The sequence below is a fragment of the Aspergillus japonicus genome, assembly GCF_003184785.1.
Source record: "Aspergillus japonicus CBS 114.51 unplaced genomic scaffold BO86scaffold_4, whole genome shotgun sequence".
Taxonomy (NCBI): Eukaryota; Fungi; Ascomycota; class Eurotiomycetes; order Eurotiales; family Aspergillaceae; genus Aspergillus; species Aspergillus japonicus.
Genome location: NW_020291641.1, coordinates 1,205,546 through 1,225,089, shown reverse-complemented (window position 1 = coordinate 1,225,089; position 19,544 = coordinate 1,205,546). Strand labels below are relative to the sequence as shown.

General features: G+C 49.6%; 8 protein-coding genes across 8 annotated transcripts; 3 read left to right on the top strand and 5 right to left on the bottom strand.

Annotated features, from left to right (window-relative positions):
• Positions 1-135: 135 nt before the first annotated feature.
• BO86DRAFT_435145 (uncharacterized protein) lies at positions 136-4,704 on the bottom strand (the record flags this gene model as incomplete). The annotated part of the gene is made up of 19 exons (XM_025675940.1): positions 136-151; positions 229-239; positions 303-304; positions 343-346; positions 523-547; positions 627-634; positions 747-756; positions 1,718-1,740; positions 1,927-1,935; positions 2,007-2,019; positions 2,254-2,256; positions 2,477-2,492; positions 2,574-2,581; positions 2,875-2,883; positions 2,967-2,974; positions 3,249-3,278; positions 3,716-3,732; positions 4,020-4,210; positions 4,442-4,704. The coding sequence occupies 19 exons, from the start codon at positions 4,702-4,704 to the stop codon at positions 136-138; spliced, it is 666 nt and encodes a 221-aa protein (XP_025532254.1).
• Positions 4,705-5,262: 558 nt separating this feature from the next.
• On the top strand, positions 5,263-6,186 carry BO86DRAFT_375848 (uncharacterized protein; the record flags this gene model as incomplete). The annotated part of the gene is made up of 1 exon (XM_025670498.1): positions 5,263-6,186. One exon carries the CDS (start codon positions 5,263-5,265, stop codon positions 6,184-6,186), a length of 924 nt encoding a protein of 307 aa, XP_025532253.1.
• Positions 6,187-6,678: 492 nt separating this feature from the next.
• BO86DRAFT_330640 (alpha-galactosidase) lies at positions 6,679-9,286 on the top strand. The gene is made up of 3 exons (XM_025668725.1): positions 6,679-6,793; positions 6,883-7,489; positions 7,561-9,286. Exons 1-3 carry the CDS (start codon positions 6,694-6,696, stop codon positions 9,095-9,097), a joined length of 2,244 nt encoding a protein of 747 aa, XP_025532252.1. The 5' UTR covers positions 6,679-6,693; the 3' UTR covers positions 9,098-9,286.
• Positions 9,287-9,524: 238 nt separating this feature from the next.
• On the bottom strand, positions 9,525-10,589 carry BO86DRAFT_142727 (uncharacterized protein). Its single transcript, XM_025666219.1, has one exon. It carries the CDS (start codon positions 10,303-10,305, stop codon positions 9,571-9,573), a length of 735 nt encoding a protein of 244 aa, XP_025532251.1. The 5' UTR covers positions 10,306-10,589; the 3' UTR covers positions 9,525-9,570.
• Positions 10,590-10,601: 12 nt separating this feature from the next.
• BO86DRAFT_385802 (amidohydrolase) lies at positions 10,602-12,215 on the bottom strand. The gene has a single exon (XM_025671191.1). The coding sequence runs from the start codon at positions 12,168-12,170 to the stop codon at positions 10,737-10,739; it is 1,434 nt and encodes a 477-aa protein (XP_025532250.1). The 5' UTR covers positions 12,171-12,215; the 3' UTR covers positions 10,602-10,736.
• Positions 12,216-12,423: 208 nt separating this feature from the next.
• On the bottom strand, positions 12,424-14,061 carry BO86DRAFT_453359 (fructosyl amine: oxygen oxidoreductase). The gene is made up of 2 exons (XM_025676988.1): positions 12,798-14,061; positions 12,424-12,733 (listed from the first exon to the last, which is right to left on the bottom strand). Exons 1-2 carry the CDS (start codon positions 13,904-13,906, stop codon positions 12,541-12,543), a joined length of 1,302 nt encoding a protein of 433 aa, XP_025532249.1. The 5' UTR covers positions 13,907-14,061; the 3' UTR covers positions 12,424-12,540.
• Positions 14,062-14,483: 422 nt separating this feature from the next.
• BO86DRAFT_395788 (Zn(II)2Cys6 transcription factor) lies at positions 14,484-16,179 on the top strand (the record flags this gene model as incomplete). The annotated part of the gene is made up of 5 exons (XM_025673358.1): positions 14,484-14,548; positions 14,622-14,668; positions 14,729-15,277; positions 15,358-15,481; positions 15,549-16,179. 5 exons carry the CDS (start codon positions 14,484-14,486, stop codon positions 16,177-16,179), a joined length of 1,416 nt encoding a protein of 471 aa, XP_025532248.1.
• Positions 16,180-17,383: 1,204 nt separating this feature from the next.
• BO86DRAFT_354063 (uncharacterized protein) lies at positions 17,384-19,318 on the bottom strand (the record flags this gene model as incomplete). The annotated part of the gene is made up of 2 exons (XM_025669560.1): positions 18,994-19,318; positions 17,384-18,933 (listed from the first exon to the last, which is right to left on the bottom strand). The coding sequence occupies exons 1-2, from the start codon at positions 19,298-19,300 to the stop codon at positions 17,384-17,386; spliced, it is 1,857 nt and encodes a 618-aa protein (XP_025532247.1). The 5' UTR covers positions 19,301-19,318.
• Positions 19,319-19,544: the final 226 nt, after the last annotated feature.

Here is a 19,544-nt window from a genome sequence, read left to right as displayed (position 1 = left end):
TAAATTAATTAATATATTTATTAATTTATAGTAGTAGATAAATATTTTTTACTATTTATTTATTTAATTTATAGTAGTTTATATATATTTATAGACTTTTATTTTCTTTATTTATAAATAGAACTAATATATCTACTAGTAACTTAGAATACTAGATTTATTTTTTTAAGTATTTTTTATAAGTAGTTTTATAAAATTTTTTTTATAAATAATATTTTATATACTTACCCTAGCTTTAGCTAAAATTTTTTATAGAAATTAATTTCTAGGTTTATTTTTAGTTTTTATATGAGTAAGCTTACAGCTTTTTTTTTTATAAATACTATTTTATATTTATAGTACTATACTAGTATTTTTTAGTTAATAGTTATTTTATAAATCTTTTATATTATTACTAAATAAAAATTTACTTTTATAAGATTTTTTAGTATAATTTTTTTTACTGTAATTTATAGTACTTTTAGTATAAAGTATTTATAAAACTAGAGTTTATACTTATTAAATTTTATAGTAGATTTTTACTATCTTATTTAAAGTATTCCTAGAACTATTTTATCTATTTTTAGTATTATAATTATAAAATCTATTTAGTTTTTACAGTATTTTTAGATATTTTTTAAATATACTGTAAATACTATAGTTTTTTTTAACTGTATATTTTTTTATTTAACTTTTTCTATAATTATTTTTACTAAAATAGTTAATTATTTTATTTATTTAGTAAATATTATAAATACTAGATTTACCTCTACTTTACTATTTATAATAATTTTTATTTTTATAAAATATTTTTTTTATAAAAAATCAGCTACTTTTTTAGTTTTAAATTAGAGTAGATTATAATTTTAATTTAGTTTAAAGCAGATATTATAATTCTATTTACTAATTATTTTATAAGTAGTTTAATTAACTAATAATTTTTTATTTAGTAATCTATTTATTTATAATTATAGTAAGCTTTTAATCCGGGGGCCTTTATAAATACTTATAGTATTAAAAAAAATTACTTTAGTTTTTAAACCCTTTTTATAAAACTATTAGTTTAAATCTTTAGTTTTTAAATTTTATTTATAAAAACAGTAGATCTGCAACTTTTTTTTAAAATTTATTTATAAAATATTTTATTTTTTATTTATTTATATTATTAATTTAGTACTGGATATAATCTTATAAGTAGTATAATAAGGTTTTATTTAGTTATAGAAAAGATCTGCTACTTATAGACCTTTTTTTAAACTATAAAAAAAAATATAAAAAATAAATACAGCTATATAGTATTAATATTCTATATTTTATAATTTAATTTAGTTTTTATTTTTTTTTATTTTTATAAATAGATAAACTCTGTTTTTTTTTTATAAGACTTAGTTTTAAACATTTTAAATAGACTTTTTATTATCTATTTATAGAATTTTTTAGCTGTATTTTAAAAAACTTATAAAAACTAGTTTATTTTTTTATAGTAGGATTTAGCTGCCTTACCTTTTTATAAATTATTTAAAATATAATCTAAATAGACTATTATAATATATATTTTTTAGTTTTTATTTTAGTTATTAATTTTTACAGTTAATTTTTATTTAGTAATAAATATACAGTAAATAGTATAATTACAGATACTGTATTATTTTTTATTTATAAATAGATTAATATATATACTAGTTTTTTTAGTTTCTGCAGTACTAGAATTAAAGTTTTTTAATTTTTATATAAATACTTTTTTATAGTACTAATTTCTAGCTGTTTTTATAGCTTAGTAATTTATTTAAATAAATATAAATATTTATAAAAATTTTAGATTAGAATTTATACTTTTTTTTTAATATAGATAATTTATCTTCTGCAGTTAATATATAGTTTTTTATAATTAGATTAAAAAAGTTATTTTTAGTTTAATTTTATATATTATAATTAGCTATTACTTACCGGACTATTCTACAGAATATTAAGTAATAAGATTATAAAAGCTAAAAAGTAAAATAGTATAATAAATAAATAGCTTTTACAAAGCTAAAAATACTAATATATTATTTTAAAATATTATTACTATTTTATTTAACTTATAAAATAGCTGCTGTTTTTAGAGGTGGCTGCAGCTGTTTTACTTAGTTGTTATATAACCGCCGCCTTAGGTTGTCTATATATATTTCCCTTTGCGGATATCCGCGAAGGTTGGAAGGGCTGTTTGGGCCCTTACAGATAGGGTTACAGAATAAAAAGGCTTAGTATATATTCTAATATAGAATTTATTACTACCTATATTTAAATATAGTAATATTTAACTATAATATTTAGTAAGCTATTACTAGCCCAATATAGAAATTATAGATTTAATTTTTATAGTTCTGGAATAAGAATAATTTTCTTTATCTGAATATTAAAAAGAAATTGCTAATATCCTATTTTTCAAGTCCGAAAATATATGCTGATTCCCTATATAGATAAAATTAAAAAGATTATTAGTTTATATATCTACCAGCTAGCCCTACTTTCTAGTATAAAAATATATTTCATATCTAATATTAGTTTATTTATTTTTATTAGTAAAAAACTAGTCCCAGGCTAATACTAACCTCTACTACTATATATAAAAGTTAACAGTTTAAAAAAATAAAAAATTAAAAATATTTTAAATTTTATATAAAACTATAAAGAATACAGCCGCCCCCAACTAATATATATTATAAAATAAATTAAATATTTAAATCTAACTGCTAAACTAGTTTAATATTTAAAAAATACCTAGTAAATAATTAAAAACTTCTACTATTATTATTTTAATAAACTATAATCTATATTTTAATAAAGTTTAGCTTTAAAAAAAGGGCATATTGTTATAGTATAGATTTAATATATCTATTCTACCTATTCTACTTATTTAATCTATTTAATTTATTTAATTTAATTTATTTTAATAATTTAACTGTTTTTTTAACTGTTTTATATATAATTTAAAATCTTTTTACCTGCCTGTCTGCTTTTAATCCTATTTATAGTTTTTTAAGCTATATTTTATTTATAAATCTAAAAATAGCCTAATCCAGTAGCTAGTAAAAAATCTAGAAAACCAGTTATAGAAAATTATTTAGCTAGAAGCTGTTATTTCTACTACCCAGCCAGACTAAGGACCAGACGCCAGCCCGCCCCGTGACAATATCAGGTCTGCACTGTGACAGGTACTGCAGTATACAGGTACAGATCTTATATACAGCTTTTATTATATACACTTATATTTCTCCAACACGCACATAGGGGCTAGCCAGAAGTGTGGTTGGCACCTGTTTACACTAGCTTAGTATATATAAAAGAATTTTATACAAACAGATAAAATAGCTCTCCGGGTATTTCTTCTTATTCCAAGGCACAGTTTGATTAGCACAATCCATCTATCCTGTAACAAATATCTCTTATCTTATTGAACACTTAAACTTGTCATTTTCTTATATAGAAAAAAAGGAGTTATAAAAGCCTTAACAGTTCTTTTAATATTTATAGATATTTATAAAAAGAATCTATATAAATAATGTAAAATAGTAGCTATATAATAGTTAAATAAGCCGCCTGCAGCTGCCTATAAAAACAGCAACTGTTCTATAAATTAAATAAATTAATAATAATATTTTAAAATACTATATTGGCATCTTAGGCCTTGCAAGAGCTATTTATTCATTACACTATTTCACCATCTAGTCCTTATAATTTCAAAGGCACTTACGCAGCACCTCATACTTTCTTTTTTTCTTGTTTTATAAATACCCTATAGTCTTCAGAGGAGCATTGACTAGGGAGTCGGCTCCGTGTCTGAAGCACATCTAATTAGTCAATGTCAGCAGCAAGAGCCGCTAGGGAGTGCATTCAATGGTCCTCGCGTAGGTGGCGAAGCAGATAACGCCAGGCATAAAAAGACCGGCGACAAAGCCCACAGAATGGCTGCTCATCGTGGTGATGAATTGTCAGATGATTCAAGACTCGCGAGTAGTCAAAGGGTCCGGCGGCGCAGAGAGGGCAGTAGTACTCACCATCCTCGGCCGACTGGTATGTACTCCCGGAATTTCGGGGACTATGAGAGTCCCTAGCCGCGGACTGAGGATCATCTCGCTGACGATAGGAACTGCTGCTGTCGTGATGGTGGGAGGTGCCAACAGTAGGTCGTTCCCGGTCAGGATGCGCCGCTTGGAAGTGTCTAATTAATCGCTGTTCACTCGGTAAGCTATGGCCGCAGTAGGGGCAGCAGAAGCAAGTACCCAATGCCTGCAGGTGCTGGTTCTCATGTACACTACTATAGTGGCGGTACAAGCTGGAGTGATTGGTTGTCGTGTAGGCGCACTGCTGCCCATTAGGCAAGACGCCCCCTTCGCAGATGAATGTTCGACCGTCCATCCGGTATCGATAACGTCCCGAGGTTCTTTCTTCCCTGAACCGGGGACGAGAAGTCGCATACCAAGGGGTGCCGCAGCCCGGGCAGCCGAAAGGTAGGGGAATTCCACGGCTGGCCTCCTGGCTCCGGAGCTGTTCGATGCAATCCTGGTGGTAACACCGCTCACAGTGTGTACACTTATACACCTGCACACGGGCACGGCCAAGGAGCTCTGTCTCACACAGGCCACACCATTCACGGCTCTGGCTCCTCTGGAGAGACAAGAGGGCTCGAACCGGCTCATAGACACGCTGTCGCAGTAGCTGTAGGGAGTAGGGTGAAGCCATCTTTAGGTGAAGGGTGTTGTGCTGACGGTTGGATGATGCTGAACAGTATGTCGGGGTCGGCGATTCCAAGGTTGTTGACGATTGATGACAATGGTGATGATGTGCACATAGGAAGCTCAAGAGGGGCTTTATATACTCCACATCAGCGCTTGCGATAGTGGACGAGATCTGCATACTCTCCATCAAGATCCTTTGACCTGGTCTTATCGGCTTTCTCCCTGAGTATCTTCATTCTGAGATAATGATCGGTCATGAATCTCTCCTTCAGAAGTCCACGGAATATTTCGCATTGCAGGCTTATAGACAAGGGACTCTTTGTCAATCTCAGTGCAAATCACAGCATTCAAGTACGTACAACAATCGAGCAGCAGTCATAAAGAAGAACCACTATCTGCCTTGTCATTGTTGTTGCGAAGAGGTGAGTTCACTAGTAAAGACGCAGCGTCGAGGAATCACTTTACCTACCTGCCAGTATATAGTTGAGCCGACAGTCGCAAGACATGAATACTACATCCATGGCCTTGACCCCAAGCTGCAGAACACATCAGCACCGATATCATGACGCCCTACCACGAAGGCTTCGAATTCACGGCGCAGGAGCACCGGCCACCCTCCGACTATGGAACCAGGACCCTCCGGTTGCGGGTGGCCCACGAGCTGCAGGTCGGGGCTGCACTTGCCTCTCAGGTGATGCTGGTTCAAGAGGTGCTCGACCCGAGCCATGCTCGCGAGGGCCGGCTGGGCCCAAAGATGGTTGCCAAGCTGTTTGATGCCAAATACCTTGACCCTTACGACCACCCGCCCAGCTATGCAAATCACCAGTATATACGGGAAAGTTCAGCCTACCGTTATCTCATCCGCCATGGCCTGGATCAGCATATTCCAAGGTTCTATGGCTCGTGGTCTACGATTATTGTGGACACCCAAGGTCGGCAGCGATCAGTCCGGCTGGTCTTGATCGAGTACATCGAGGGAACGGATATGGCGCATCTGCGGCCGTCGGACTTCTCGCCCAACCAACGCAAGGATTTGTTGCGGCAGGTTGTAGAAGCCGAGTCGCGCTTCTACACCCTGGACCTGCGCCATAAAGACTTGTTCCCCCGGAATGTCATACTTACTGAGACGCGGCGGGTGGTGATCATTGACTTCGGGCTGGCTTGTATTGGTCGCTCTGCGTCCGACATCTACGACTTCGATGACCCCGATGATCTCCTAGATGGAGATTATATCAGCCCTATCGTGCGCTGGTGGCGGGCCCAGGACGTGAACGACGAATGGGCCTTGTCCGGGTGGACCACCTGGGGCTGGAATCAGTGGCTGGTCGACACTTGGAGCAGCGATATTCCCGACATCACCCCGGCCATGCTGAAATGGCTGCCATCTGAGGAGCGCGAGAAGCCGTTCTTCTATCACTTGTTCAATGGGTGCGATCGAACGTCGCCGAAGTGGTATGTTGCCTATAAAGACCAGATGCGTGTCTAGGTGGCATGGACCACTCTAATTTTATTATCATTGCCAGTATCATTATCATCAGCATTATCATTAGCCTACGACAACCATCTACCATCGACAGTCAACTATCACTCTGGGGAGGGGGGCTGGGGCCGGCTGGAAGAACATTGTTCCAGACAGAAGCCCTCAATAACCCCCATTGTCTGATTGTCCGACTGTCCGACTGTCCCTATTAAATTAAATCGTATGCGAGGACTGTGAGCCAGCCAGCGACAGTAGGCCAGGATTGCCCCTACCTTGATTCATCTCTCGACTATTTGCCCTGCTCGGGCAGTCTCAACGAAGCAAGCATGATGATCCCAACCAGAAATGGAATGCGGCGGGGGGATGCCAAGCAACAAGCAGCAGCATTGACCGACATTTCCCCGGACATCAATGCAGGCATCAGTGCAGGCATCAGCACATAAATACTGAGCAAGGGATTATCACCCCTTTCCCCGCATCTTCTGCTTCCATATCATCCTCCGCATCAGCATCATGGTCAGGTCGATCCGTCCTGCCGTGGCCCTGGGTCTCGCCACGCTGTGGGCATGCACTTCATCAACAGTCCAAGCGCAAACTACGCCAAGCTCACAAGGTGTGTTGTAATGTGCCATCGATCTCATCATTTTCGTAGAAGGAATACAAGGAATCACAGAGACACCCTAACATAAGCCGACTTACCAGCCATCGTCGCGGAGGGCACCAACTTTGCCCTCAATGGCGACCAAGCTTCCTACCGATTTCACGTCAACCACACCACCGGCGATTTGGTGTCCGACCATTTTGGAGGCCTCGTCACGGGCGCAATTCCCTCGCCCCAGGAGCCAGCCGTCAATGGCTGGGTGGGGATGGCCGGTCGCATCCGGCGCGAATTCCCCGACCAGGGCCGCGGCGATTTCCGCATTCCCGCCGTGCGCATTCGCCAATCCCCCGGCTATACCGTGTCCGATCTCCAATACACCTCTCACGAGGTGATCCCAGGCAAGAATGCTCTGCCAGGGCTACCTTCAACCTTTGGCAACGCGCAGGAGGTGACCACACTGGTCGTGCACTTGTACGACAACTATAGCTCCGTCGCCGCGGACCTGTCGTATTCCATCTTTCCCAAATACGACGCCGTGGTGAGGAGTGTTAACATCACCAACCAGGGCTCGGCCAACATCACCATTGAGGCCCTGGCCAGTCTAAGCATTGACTTTCCATATGAGGACCTCGACATGATCAGCCTCCGAGGTGACTGGGCCCGAGAGGCGCAGGTCCAGAGAAGAAAAGTCGACTATGGTGTCCAGGGGTGAGTGGATCCTGAGTCATTAGGGTTGATTGTCATCCATGCTGTCAGCAGGCTGACCAGAAGGCTATCAGGTTTGGGAGTAACACGGGTTCCTCCTCTCATCTACACAACCCCTTCCTCGCCATTGTCGACCCGTCCACAACCGAATCTCAGGGAGAGGCATGGGGCTTCAACCTCATTTACACCGGGTCTTTCTCCGCCGCCGTCGAAAAGGGCTCCCAGGGCTTCACTCGCGCATTGCTCGGATTGAACCCGGACCGGCTCTCCTGGGAGCTGGGTCCGGACGAGACCCTCACCTCCCCGGAGTGCGTGGCCATCTACTCCAAGGATGGCATCGGAGGCATGTCTCGCAAATTCCACCGACTCTATCGCAACCACCTGATGAAGAGCAGGTTCGCCACTGCAGATCGTCCGATCCTCCTCAACAGCTGGGAAGGTGTTTACTTTGACTACAATCAAACCAGCATTGAGACTCTCGCGGAAGAATCGGCGTCTCTGGGCATTCACCTCTTCGTCATGGACGACGGCTGGTTTGGTGACAAGTATCCCCGTGTATCCGACAATGCTGGACTGGGGGATTGGGTCCCCAACCCAGCTCGCTTTCCAGAGGGACTGTCGCCCGTGGTGCAGGATATCACCAACCTCACCATCAACGGGACCGACTCTATACTACGCTTTGGCATTTGGGTCGAGCCCGAGATGGTCAATCCCAACTCCACGCTCTACCACGAACACCCCGACTGGGTTCTACACGCGGGGCCCTACCCCCAGACGGAACGCCGCAACCAGCTCGTGCTTAACGTGGCCCTCCCCGAGGTGCAGGACTTCATCATCGACTTCATGACCAACCTGTTGCAGATTGACGGCATTTCCTACATCAAATGGGACAACAACCGCGGGTTTCATGAGACTCCCTCTCCATCCAATGACCATAAATACATGCTCGGGTTGTATCGCGTCTTCGATACCCTCACCAGCCGCTTTCCCGACGTTCTCTGGGAAGGATGCGCCTCGGGTGGCGGTCGCTTCGACGCTGGCATGCTGCAGTACTTCCCTCAGATCTGGACCTCCGACAACACCGATGGCGTTGACCGCATCACCATCCAATTTGGAACCTCGCTGGCCTACCCACCATCGGCAATGGGTGCGCACCTCTCCGCCGTCCCCAATGCCCAGACAGGCCGAACGGTCCCGTTCACCTTCCGCGCCCACGTGGCCATGATGGGCGGCTCCTTCGGTCTGGAGCTTGATCCAGCAACCGTGCAGGATGATGCCGCAGTTCCGGGGTTGCTTGCGCTGGCTCAAAAGGTCAACCCCTTGGTTTTAACGGGGGACCTGTATCGTTTGCGACTACCGGAGAACTCGCAGTGGCCGGCTGCACTGTTTATCGCGGAGGACGGGGCTCAAGCGGTCTTGTTTTACTTCCAGCTCCAGCCAAATGTCAACCATGCCGTACCGTGGGTGCGGCTGGAGGGGCTTGATCCGGCGGCGGAGTATTTGGTGGATGGGGATTCGAGGTATTCGGGGGCCACGCTGATGAATATGGGGTTGCAGTTTACTTTCGACACCGAATACGGTAGTCAGGTGGTATTCCTGGAGAGGCAGTGAGGGTTTACATCACTCACTGATCGTCCCAACCGTATCTGTGTCCTGCCACTGTATATCCTTGGCTCCCCCATGTCTACTGGCCTTGGAAACCAATATCTCCATGAAGTGAGTCGGTTTGCCGGACGGCTTATAAATTGTTCTTCCATCTAGGTCAAGCGATCAATGTACATCTTAGGCAGAAATTAGTCCCAACCACATCGGCCAGTCCGGATGTGGCCAGGCGTCGCGCCGGGTAGTGGATACGAGGTACACTTTTCCTATACACATGCAAAGGGTATGTCCAATACCATGCTATCAGATCTTGATCACAGGACGCAGATAGCCTGGGTATCATTCTATGAATTCAGGCATTGGCCGTGTAGGGGCGGGACCACTTGCTAAGCAAACAAGGTACAGTACAAAGAAGTCTTTCCGTGCAACTAACGCATTACTTAGGTAGGTTATCTCATGATCACTTCCTTCCCAATCGTTCCTCACCCGTACAGGGAGCCCTCCTCAGGCGATCCAACGTCAGAGCCTGGGTCATCGGGCTGGTCCTCGTCGCAGCCAATTCGGATCAGCTTCTCATAATCGTTGATTGTCATGGCATACTGCTTATCAATCAGGTCTGCACAGACTTCAATCAGCTTTCCGTCGCCAAATCCGACGATGCCTCGCAGAGACTCCGCGAGTCCGTGGCATCGAATCCGCATCCACGTCAGAAAGTCCTGCATTTCGTGGCAGAATTGAGCGGCGCATAGTTCTTCTTTCTGTGCTCGTTCGTCAGTCTTGTTCCACATCCTCATTGCCCGAGCGCACGAAGGCATCGATCCGCTCACCTCGTTCGAAATCACCTTGAGCAAGTGGCCAAACACGGGCTTCATGGGCAAGGCATTCTTGGTCAGCTTGGTGCTGCGGATGGGGTCTAGAACCTCCAGGGTGTCTGCCTCGGCCGTTGCCTGGGTCACGATGTTCTCGATGTCCTGGGTCAATTGCCGGATGGTCTGTAAAGCCTCGGGCGTAATTTGCGACATCTCGAGGGTTCTGTCAAGCTTGATGCCCGCTATTCCAAGTCTTTGCATTGTCTTGACGAGGGTGAGGAATCCTCCGCTAGGGGGAACCATGTCGTCCGAGTCCGGGTCGCTCGGTTCGCCAGGCAAAGCAAGAACAGAGCTGAACAAGGTAGAAACAAGCGTCAGGATAGTGAGGAGGTGATGTTTCATGATCATTCTGATGGCGTTCCAGACCTATTTGCTTAGCAAGCGCGACGATGACGACCGGGAATGTCCTTCGAACGATTGGTGATGGATGATATATAGATATATAGGGTTGTTCGTACGCACTAGTCCAGTTCACAGGCGTCAATCGGTCGGTCCGGAGTTTCCTACGAGACCAATATGGAACACAAAGCCCATGGATCTGGTATATGTGTCACGACCGACGGGTAGCCCCTTGAGCTGGTACACGTCGTACTGATCGTATGCACGGCTTGTTACAGTACTTCGGTGGCACACGCGGGACCGGATATAGAATCATGGGTTCGAGCATTGCTTAAGTAGATACCCGTCTACTCATTCCTACGGCACTATCTCAAGCGTAACGCTTTGTGCGAGCGGGGTTCCCAGCGAGAATACAACGCCATTCCACGACATCCACGACATCAGCGAAATGGATTCGGGGTCTCTCCCCATGGTCCCACGCCCGGGCCTTTAAAGAACCTGCCACCTTTCCATACATGGGTGATCACTGAATTGTCTTGCAGGATTCGGATGTCGTCCAGGGGATTTTCTTCCAGCGCAATGACATCGGCTTCATAACCCTCCTTCAGCTGGCCCGTCAAGGGAGCCTGTGAGCCGACTGACAGCGGGGCGTTGGCCGTGGCAGCCTGGATGGCTTGGAGAGGCGTCATGCCTGCCTTCTCGACGGCCAACTGGAGCTCCAACGCACTAGGCCCCCCGGGGGCTGTGTCGGTTCCCAGGGCGATTGTGACACCGGCCTTGACCGCTCCTTGGTAGGCTTTCAGATGCGAGTCGGCCAGGGCCTGCAACTTGCGCCACGACTCTTTGGGGAGTCCTTCTCCATTGTTGGCCAGGGCCACTTCGGTCACCGTCCGGGTGGCCACATACAGGACGCGTTTCTCTTTCATCAGCTGAAAGACCTCCTCGTCTGCCTCGGAGACATGCTCCAGACTCTTGCAGCCCGCGTGAATGGCTGCCAGAATGCCTGCTTTCCCGTGTACATGCGCGGAGACAATACGGTCCTGGCGGGCGGCTTCCTCCACCATGACCATCAGCTCCTCGGGGGAGAACTGCGCGCATTTGGGGTTATCATCGCGGGACATGACCCCGCCCGAGGCCATGACTTTAATCACCTTCGCCCCCCGGCGGATCTGCAGGCGCACGGCGCGTCGGGCCTCCTCGAGCCCGTCCACGATGCACACGGGCCCTGCCCCCCAGTGGCCGGGGCGCGGACTCTGCACCCCGAAATTGCCCAGCACCTCCCCCGCGGGCAGGCCGAAGATGTCCCCATGGCCGGCCGTCTGGCTGATCGCCGCCCCAGCGCCGTAGACGTTGGGCCCGACGATCGAGTCATCCTCAATCGCTCGGGCGACTTCGCACCCATAGCCTGCCATGTCGCGGTAGGAGGTATAGCCACTCTGCAGGGCTTCCCAGCAGCCCCGCGCCAGTCGGGCGCCCGAGGATGCCGGGTGCGTGGCAAGAAAGGCCGTATAGTCATTGTAGTATGGGTCCTCGCCTCCAAAATGTATGTGGCAGTCCCACAGACCAGGCATGAGGACGGCTACCGTGTGGCTCGTGTGCGGTCCGCGCCGATATCTCTTGGGGAGGTCGGCTTGCAGGCCCACAAAGGCAATGATCTTGTCACTGATGACCAAAGCCGCATTTTCGAGGGGATCCCCATCACCCGGAATCAGAATACTGGCATTCACAATGGTGATTCGAGGCTGATCGATGGCTCCTGCTCCTGCCCCTGCTCCTGCTTCTGGAGACCGCCGATGAACGTTCATGGAAATTGCCGTCGGTCGCATTGTGTAGGCTGCAGCCAGCGCCGCTGAAGAAGTGAGTCGCCTAACCATATTCAGCGATGAGAATTGAGGGGGATCATTGACATAGGTATGACAGGCTCCTGGGTGGAGGAGGAGGCAGCATTTGAAGGGGGGAGGAGGAGGGGGAGCATCCCTTATCACGTGACTGTCTCTCCGGACTGCCGTCGGAGGTCCGGCCCTGTAATTCAGTGTCCCCAATGCTGACAACTTGCTAATAATACATCAGGGCTAGCAGGGATGCAGTCTTTGGACTGTCGGGCGTATACTGTGGTATGCGTCATTTCGGGGGGGCAGGAGCCACCCAGGTGGAAATCAATATTCTCCCTACAAAAACCTCAATTTATACGAAAATATACTTGAGGTGCTTGCCGATGATGTAACCAAAAGAAAACAAGGTCAACTACAGTTTTGCCCTCTCCTGGGCATTCAATTCACGCCGCACGGGTCCGCCTCGACTGCCGTCGCCCAAGAAGACATCATCGCGAGCGGCGTAGTCGAGTCGGAATCGCCATTTCTGGGCCAAGTCGGCCGGCAAAGCCTTCTTCAACGCCAGCGACAGATACTCGCCGAGCACAGGGAGGAACTTGAATCCACTACGAAGTTGAAATCGTCAGCCTACACCTAGCTATCAGACCTAGTTGATGGAATAGTACTTACTGCCCACTGCCCGCGCCACCAATAAACAAATTCTTGTAGTCGGGGTGGTAGTCCATGATGAAGTCGCCGGTGGGCGTGTCCGTGTACCAACACAGGGCCAGCTTCTCAAAGGGTCGATCGGCCAGCTCGGGGAGAATCTCGCGCAGTCCGTCACGCAGCCGGGCCTCCCCATCGGCGGGCACGAAGTTGCGGCGCTCGCGGGGCGGAATCAAGGGGGGGGCCGAGACATTCACCTGGTTGGAGAGGACCTCGTCCGGGCCCGGCATGCGGGTGTAGCCCCATCCATGGACGGCGAATTTGAGGATGCCCGTCTCCTCATGCGGAGGGAAATTAAACCAGCCCGTGGAGAAGTTGGCATACATGGGGAGATCCTTGTACTTGACCAGTTCCTCCGGGGTCAGGCGTAGGAAGGCGACCACCTGTCCGGTGGTCAGGGTGGAATTATACATGGGGACCAGGCTGGACCCCCAAGCCCCGGCCGTCAGGAGGAAGCAGTCGCCCTCGATGGGACTGCCAACCAGGGTCCGAACGGCCTTGATCTCGTTGGCATCGTTGGTCTCGAGCCCGACGACCGTGCCTCGGCGACCGCACAGAAATGAGACGCCCAGCTCGAGACAGTCGTCGCGGATCTGACTGATCGCCTTGTTGGCATCGGCCCAGCCGGCCTGGGGGTTGAGATAGCCATTGAACGGGGGAGCGGCCAACGGGCCACTGAGGACGGGGTGAATCTGCTTGGTGGCGTGGACATCCTCGAGCCGGGTGAAGGGCAACTGCCGTCGGGTTAGGGCTGCGGTGGTGCTGGCAATCCAGGCCTGGCCGTGGGCACTGGTGTTGCCTGTCAGGATGAAGGGGGCGGGATAGAAGATTCCCCGGTACTTGGGCGTGGTCCATTCCAAGTAGGCCTGGTGGGAGATACGCAGGTAGTCATCATCCGCATAATCGAAGCGGATCATGCGCGAGATATCAGAGCTGGAGCCATCGGCCACGGGGGGCATCGAGCGATCCAGCACCAGCACATTGCGGTAACCCTCCGACGCCAGTTGCCGGGCGGCCGCGAGGCCAAACACCCCCGCCCCAACGATCACGATGCGACTGTCTTTGTTGTTCATGATGAGAGAGGGAGAGGATGATGATAGACGGGGGGTGGGAGGGGAGGGAACCTTCAGGATCGATCAGATCCCAGATCCTCAATTGATGTCAGAGTTTTCCCCTCCCCCACAGTATTCCCGGACTTCCCCCCATGGTTCTCTCCCGACTGGTTCCCACCCCGGTCGGCTGTTGTTGGGCCCCACCTGCTTTTGCCGACGGATCGATCGCCTTTCATCTGGACTGGGACTGGAGATATGGGCGGAGTCGATACTCTGGCATATATGTCACATTGCCTGGCTTGCGTCGTCCCTATCCGCAGGAAGCTGGGCTCAGCCTGGTTAGTGCGGCGATCCCCTCTTTCGTAGCCTCGTAAGCACTAAGGGATTTTAGTCGACCCACTTATCCAGGCTGTAATCAGTAACTCGTACAAAGAAATCCACTGACTGCCAGTCTGATTCTCTTTGTTCCGTCCTCGTTCGCTTCCCTTTCCCTTTCCCTTCCCCTTCCCCTTCCCCGTCCCCACCACGAACCCCAACGATAGACCTGCGATAGGGCTGAGAGGACATCCCACTGCTGCTTCCCCTAGTCACCTTCATCATGAACCCCCGTCGCAAGCGACAGCAACACGGTAGTCGGTCGAGAACCGGGTGTCGGACCTGTCGGTGAGACACTCGCCACCACCAAATTAGAATCCCGCCGGCCGTCTAACCAACTAACCCTAACCCCGCAATGCAGCGCTCGTCGCGTCAAATGCGACGAAACCCCGGGCAAATGTGGCAACTGTACGTCAACCGGCAGACCCTGCGAAGGCTACGAGGTCTATTGATTACCCTTGCCAGGAGGGCCCAGGACCAAGCGAGGAGGGGGTCCCCCACTGACCCCGGCTGCGACCAGCCGCTTCCGCTGGGTGGTCACCTCGGACGAGCGTCGGTGCTTTGCATTCTTCTGCGATCGGACGATTCGCGATGAGGTGGTATTCTATGACTCGGCGCGATGGGCGTGTATGGTGCTCGACATGGCCAACACTGAGCCCGCCGTGTGTCACGCGGTGATTGCCTTGGGGGCAGCGCACCAGGAGACCGTTTTTGGCGGCATGCAATCACCATTAGCCCTAACGGCGCGACGAACCAGCTGGCATTGGGTCGCCACCGAGCAGCTGGCGCGGGCTTCTGGCCTCTTGCGTCGCCGGAACCCGCACGATCCCCAGCTGAGAGAAGTCATGGTTCTCTGCTGCTTGCTCTTTGTTCTCACCAGTTTGATGCGACAGGACCACGAATGTGTCATCCGGCACCTGCGAAGCGGTCTCCGCATCGTCAAGGAACTGGAAGCCCGCATTAGCCCGACCCTGGTTGCCGTCTTTCGGCACCTCGAAACGCAAGCCATCCACTTCGGTCTTGGGGATCATTTGCACGAGCCGAACTACATGCACCTCCCTGCGAACCTCTGACCACCCACACAACCAATCGACCAGAGTCCCGACGCTCCGAGCCCCTGCATCATGGGGTCCTGCATTTTATGCTGCGCGGATGGGGCTCATCCGCCGAGATCATCGCCGCCCACTACGAGGCGCTCCACGCCGAGCCGACCGCGCTGCTGTCCAAGGTCAAAGCAGACGCAAGCCAGCTTTGCGGGGGTTCGAGCCATGCACTACCGCACTCTCAGCTTCAAGGAGCAGCGCGGCGCGGACATCACGGAGTTGCTCTTACGGACCCATTCCCTGGGACTCCGCACTTGTCTGCTCAAGAATGATCCCGCCCGTCTGGAGCCCTTCACCCCGGAATATGCCACCCTTGCCACCATGGCAGAACAGGTCATCGCCAAGTTCCCGGACAGGCCATCGCTGTTGGTGGATCTGGGCGTCATCCTCACCCTGTATCACCCCGCCGAGGCGTGTCAGGATTTCACGGTGCGCTGGCGGGCGCTCCAGGCGCTGCGGTCCTGGCTCCACAACGAAGGCGCCTTTGACTCGCTGGTGGTGTCCACCGTGTTGTGGGAACGATTCCAGATCGAATTGAAGGTTCAAGTGGCGACTGATCTCCGCAGTCTGTTGGGGTCCGATGTCAGGCCCAAAGAATTCGACACCATGGTCAATCGCCAGGTCGAGGATCAACTGCGTCTCATCACGGGGAACGAGGATCGGGAGCTGGCGCAGGCGGGTGCATACCTCAGCCACGCCATCGATTCGGACCACTCCATGAAATCTTGGACCTGCGGGGGCAGATTACTGAACCTGAAAGCACAGTCAACGCTCGATCTTGGCTACAGGAGCAGAAACAAGTCGCATGGAATTTAACCAGGGACCCACCAACATCACTATTCAGTAGGACAAAGCACACACAAGACGATAAAATATGATGAATGGATGAAAGAGCGTCGTGGTCTCTGTGACGGACGGACTGCTTGTATTTCCTGGCGCGTTTCCTCCCTTGTTGCGGACATCAAAGAACAAACATTGATAGGGCTCTGCTATATGAGCCTCCTTACCCTGCACTGTCGGGTCAAGGGAGACTACAGTAACCTACACGGCACATCGGATAGTCACCATGTCGACATCTGTTGGTGATTCTGGCTCTGAAAGCGACTCCATCATTTGGATCATCGATACCCAACCCAAGCCTGCGAAAGTACAAGCCGGATTGGATCCGAAGTGAGCCCGGGTCACAGCAGGTGTCGGAGGGAAACATGGGGGACTGGATGGCACTGAACAGGATTCCTGGCAATGTCACCAAGAAAGGTGCACGCAATCATCGGGCAGCAATCCATTCCCGGTTTGCGGGATTATAGCGGGAGATGCAGAGGGCTGGACGATTCGGCCAACCTCTTCTCTCCCTTGTCGACGAAGAGGATGGGACAGGCCCAAGGGACGTCGAGGGCCTGCTTGAGCGCTGGGCAAGTCTCAGTCGGATTGAGGACAAGGACTGGGCAGAAACGGAAAGAAGCGGAAATTGTCAAGTAATGAAAGGTGGGGATGACTAGATGAAGGTAGTTAGTCAATTGCCTTTGTAGATCAACATGAATCAAGCTGATAATGTGTCATGGTGCATTTTTGTGTGTTCAACTTATGCTGGGGCAGGTATGCTCTGCATACATTGGTGCTCACGTTATTTGCATAGCTTACAAAGGGACTTGCTCCATCACATGATCTGGATTATTCTTATCATTGTTACTATCACCATTATTTAGATGGCCAGACAACCGCCTGAACATGAATATAGCGTGCTAAAGACCGCAGGAAGTCGGTTTCTCTAAGAGATCCCCTGATCACGGTCATCAGATCTACGGTGCAGTGTACATACCTGCCCGCTCCTCAACTTTGTGGCCATTGGTACTATCTTGGCGAGAGACAAAATGAGATTAAGCTAGAAAATGTCCCCGTTCTCTGGGACTTCTCACGCTAGCACCTATATTTGACATGACATGCAGCAAAAGTTCACGCATATAGCAGCGGACTCTATGGGTTTGAATGGTGCTAACCTTCCTAGTTCAGGCTTTCCCATCTAGTACGAGCAACTGCCCTCCTGCTCCTCCGACCAGGGCTGCCACTGGGGCGCACTTCCCTCATTCCAGCTCGCAGTCGGCCGAGACTTAACGGAGGAGGTCTTGGAGTGACCCTGAGTGGCGAGAGTAGTCCGTTGACCGGCTGCGGTAGCCCAGCTTGGGGCCTGGCTAATGGAAGAAGCCACCTTGGCCTCGGTAGCAACAGGAACGACAGAACTGACGACGGCCGTGTGAGCAACGCTGGTCTCTGCAGCTGCAGCTGCAGCTGCGGTGGTCTCTACAAAGACGGCAGCTGCACTGGAAGTAGCAGCAGCCGCAGCGTGAGTAGTAGAACCACTCGCAACCGTGCTAGAAGCAGCAGCAGCAGCACTCGACGAGCTGCTGGAGCTCGAGCTCGAGCTCGAGCTGCCGCTGGGCGACATGCAGGCAAAGCTGATCTGCTTGGTGAACTTGGAAGAGTCGGCCTCATAGACCACCACGGACAGATCCCAGTCCATGCTCACATACGGCCAGCAAATGCGACCGTCGGACATGATCACCATGTCACCCGCGATGTAGACATCGGTGCTGGAGAAAGCATCCCCCACCTTCTGTCCACTCGCATCCACCTGTTGGAAGAAGGTGCCGGCAAATTTGCCCTGGCAGCCCATGGCAATATAGTCACAGGTCGGGTCGGAGATTTCCTCCCAAGTAATCAGGGCTGAGCTGTTCCCAAAGGTGGCGGTATGGGCGTTGGAGCAGTCGTTGGAGCCCGAGGTGACCCAGGTCACTTGGCTGTCCCCATCCTCGGCGCCCACGGTCGAGGTTGCCTGGGCGCCTACTTTGGTGTACTTGTCGGAGAAGAGAGCCAGGGCCACGTTGCGGGGGTTGGTGCGGTTGTTGACGTGGGTGTATCCATCGCCCATCCAGCTATTCTCCGTCACGTCGATCGCACCCCGCGACACCCAGGTGAAGATGTAGCGACTGCTGTCGGCAAAGCGCGCCAAGCCGCTGTAACTGCCGGACATGCCACCCATGGGTTCTCCTGAGGCACCGTTGGTGGTATTCTCGTTGGAGATCTTGACCCCGTTGTTGGTCATGCCCTGAGTCTGGGTGTTCAGCCAGATGGCACCCTGGTCCTCCGCACAGATACTGGCAAAGGGAGGCTCGTCGGCCGCTTCAAAGGCAATGCCGGTGTTGTGGCTGCAACCCCAGGCGCTGGAGGCCCCACTGATGTCCAACAAAGTTCCATTGGTGGCCACGTACTCGATGCTGTCGCCGTAGTGACCCTCGGCCCAGCCGGAGTAGTCACTGACCACAAAGTAGGCCCCGTACATCCCCGCTTCTTCCGAGTAGACCAGGTCGCCGTTCATGTCCACCGCTTCGGCCAGACCATCCGAGGCATGCACATCGGGACCCCCAAGCCAAGTCTTCCAGGTCTGTTTGCCGTTGGTGTAGCGGTGCAACACAGGGACGGGGGTGTCGCTGGGGGGCGCGTTGGTGGTCCCGGAGGGCATCACCTCGTTGGTCAACAGAGCAAAGCCGTCATCGTGGGCAACGAGACCCCCAGCTGTCGTGCGAATTAGCTGGCCTGTCTGTCAACCAGACCTCATGCTCCAGCACGACTTACCTTCCTTACCACCACTGACTGTCACGGAAGTGCCCGTGGCCTTGAAAGTGGTGGGGTCCAGCTCGGTGACATGGACATCGGTTCCGCTCGAGTCGAGATAGGCCAAATAGGCCGTCTTGCCGTTGGGCGACACCGCAAAAGGGGTCCGACGGTGATGAGCCAAGCTCGTCCAGTAAGCCGCTTCGATCGGGTTGAAGGAGTTGTCGAGTGCCAGCACATCGACGTGGGTTTCGAGGTTGGATGCGGTCAAGCCGGCAGAGGCGCCCAGCGCCACAGAAAGCAAAGAAAGAGGGAAAAGCCCACGCATGATGGAGGGCGGTAGTTGGTGAAGCTGCTGTCTGCAAAGGAGGTTGACAGTGATCTTACCCCGTGGGATCCTGGGCTAGATATAGTTGCGGGCAACTCTGCTATCCCTGAATCCACCCAGCCGGGTTACCCTGGCAAGGTGTCAGGCCGAGTGTGCTGTGGTGTCAGGGTCTGTCGGAGATTGACCTGGATGGTTCAGGGTGGTTGGTGCCTGGGGCTCTGTTCGTTCATTGGCTCTTGTGGAG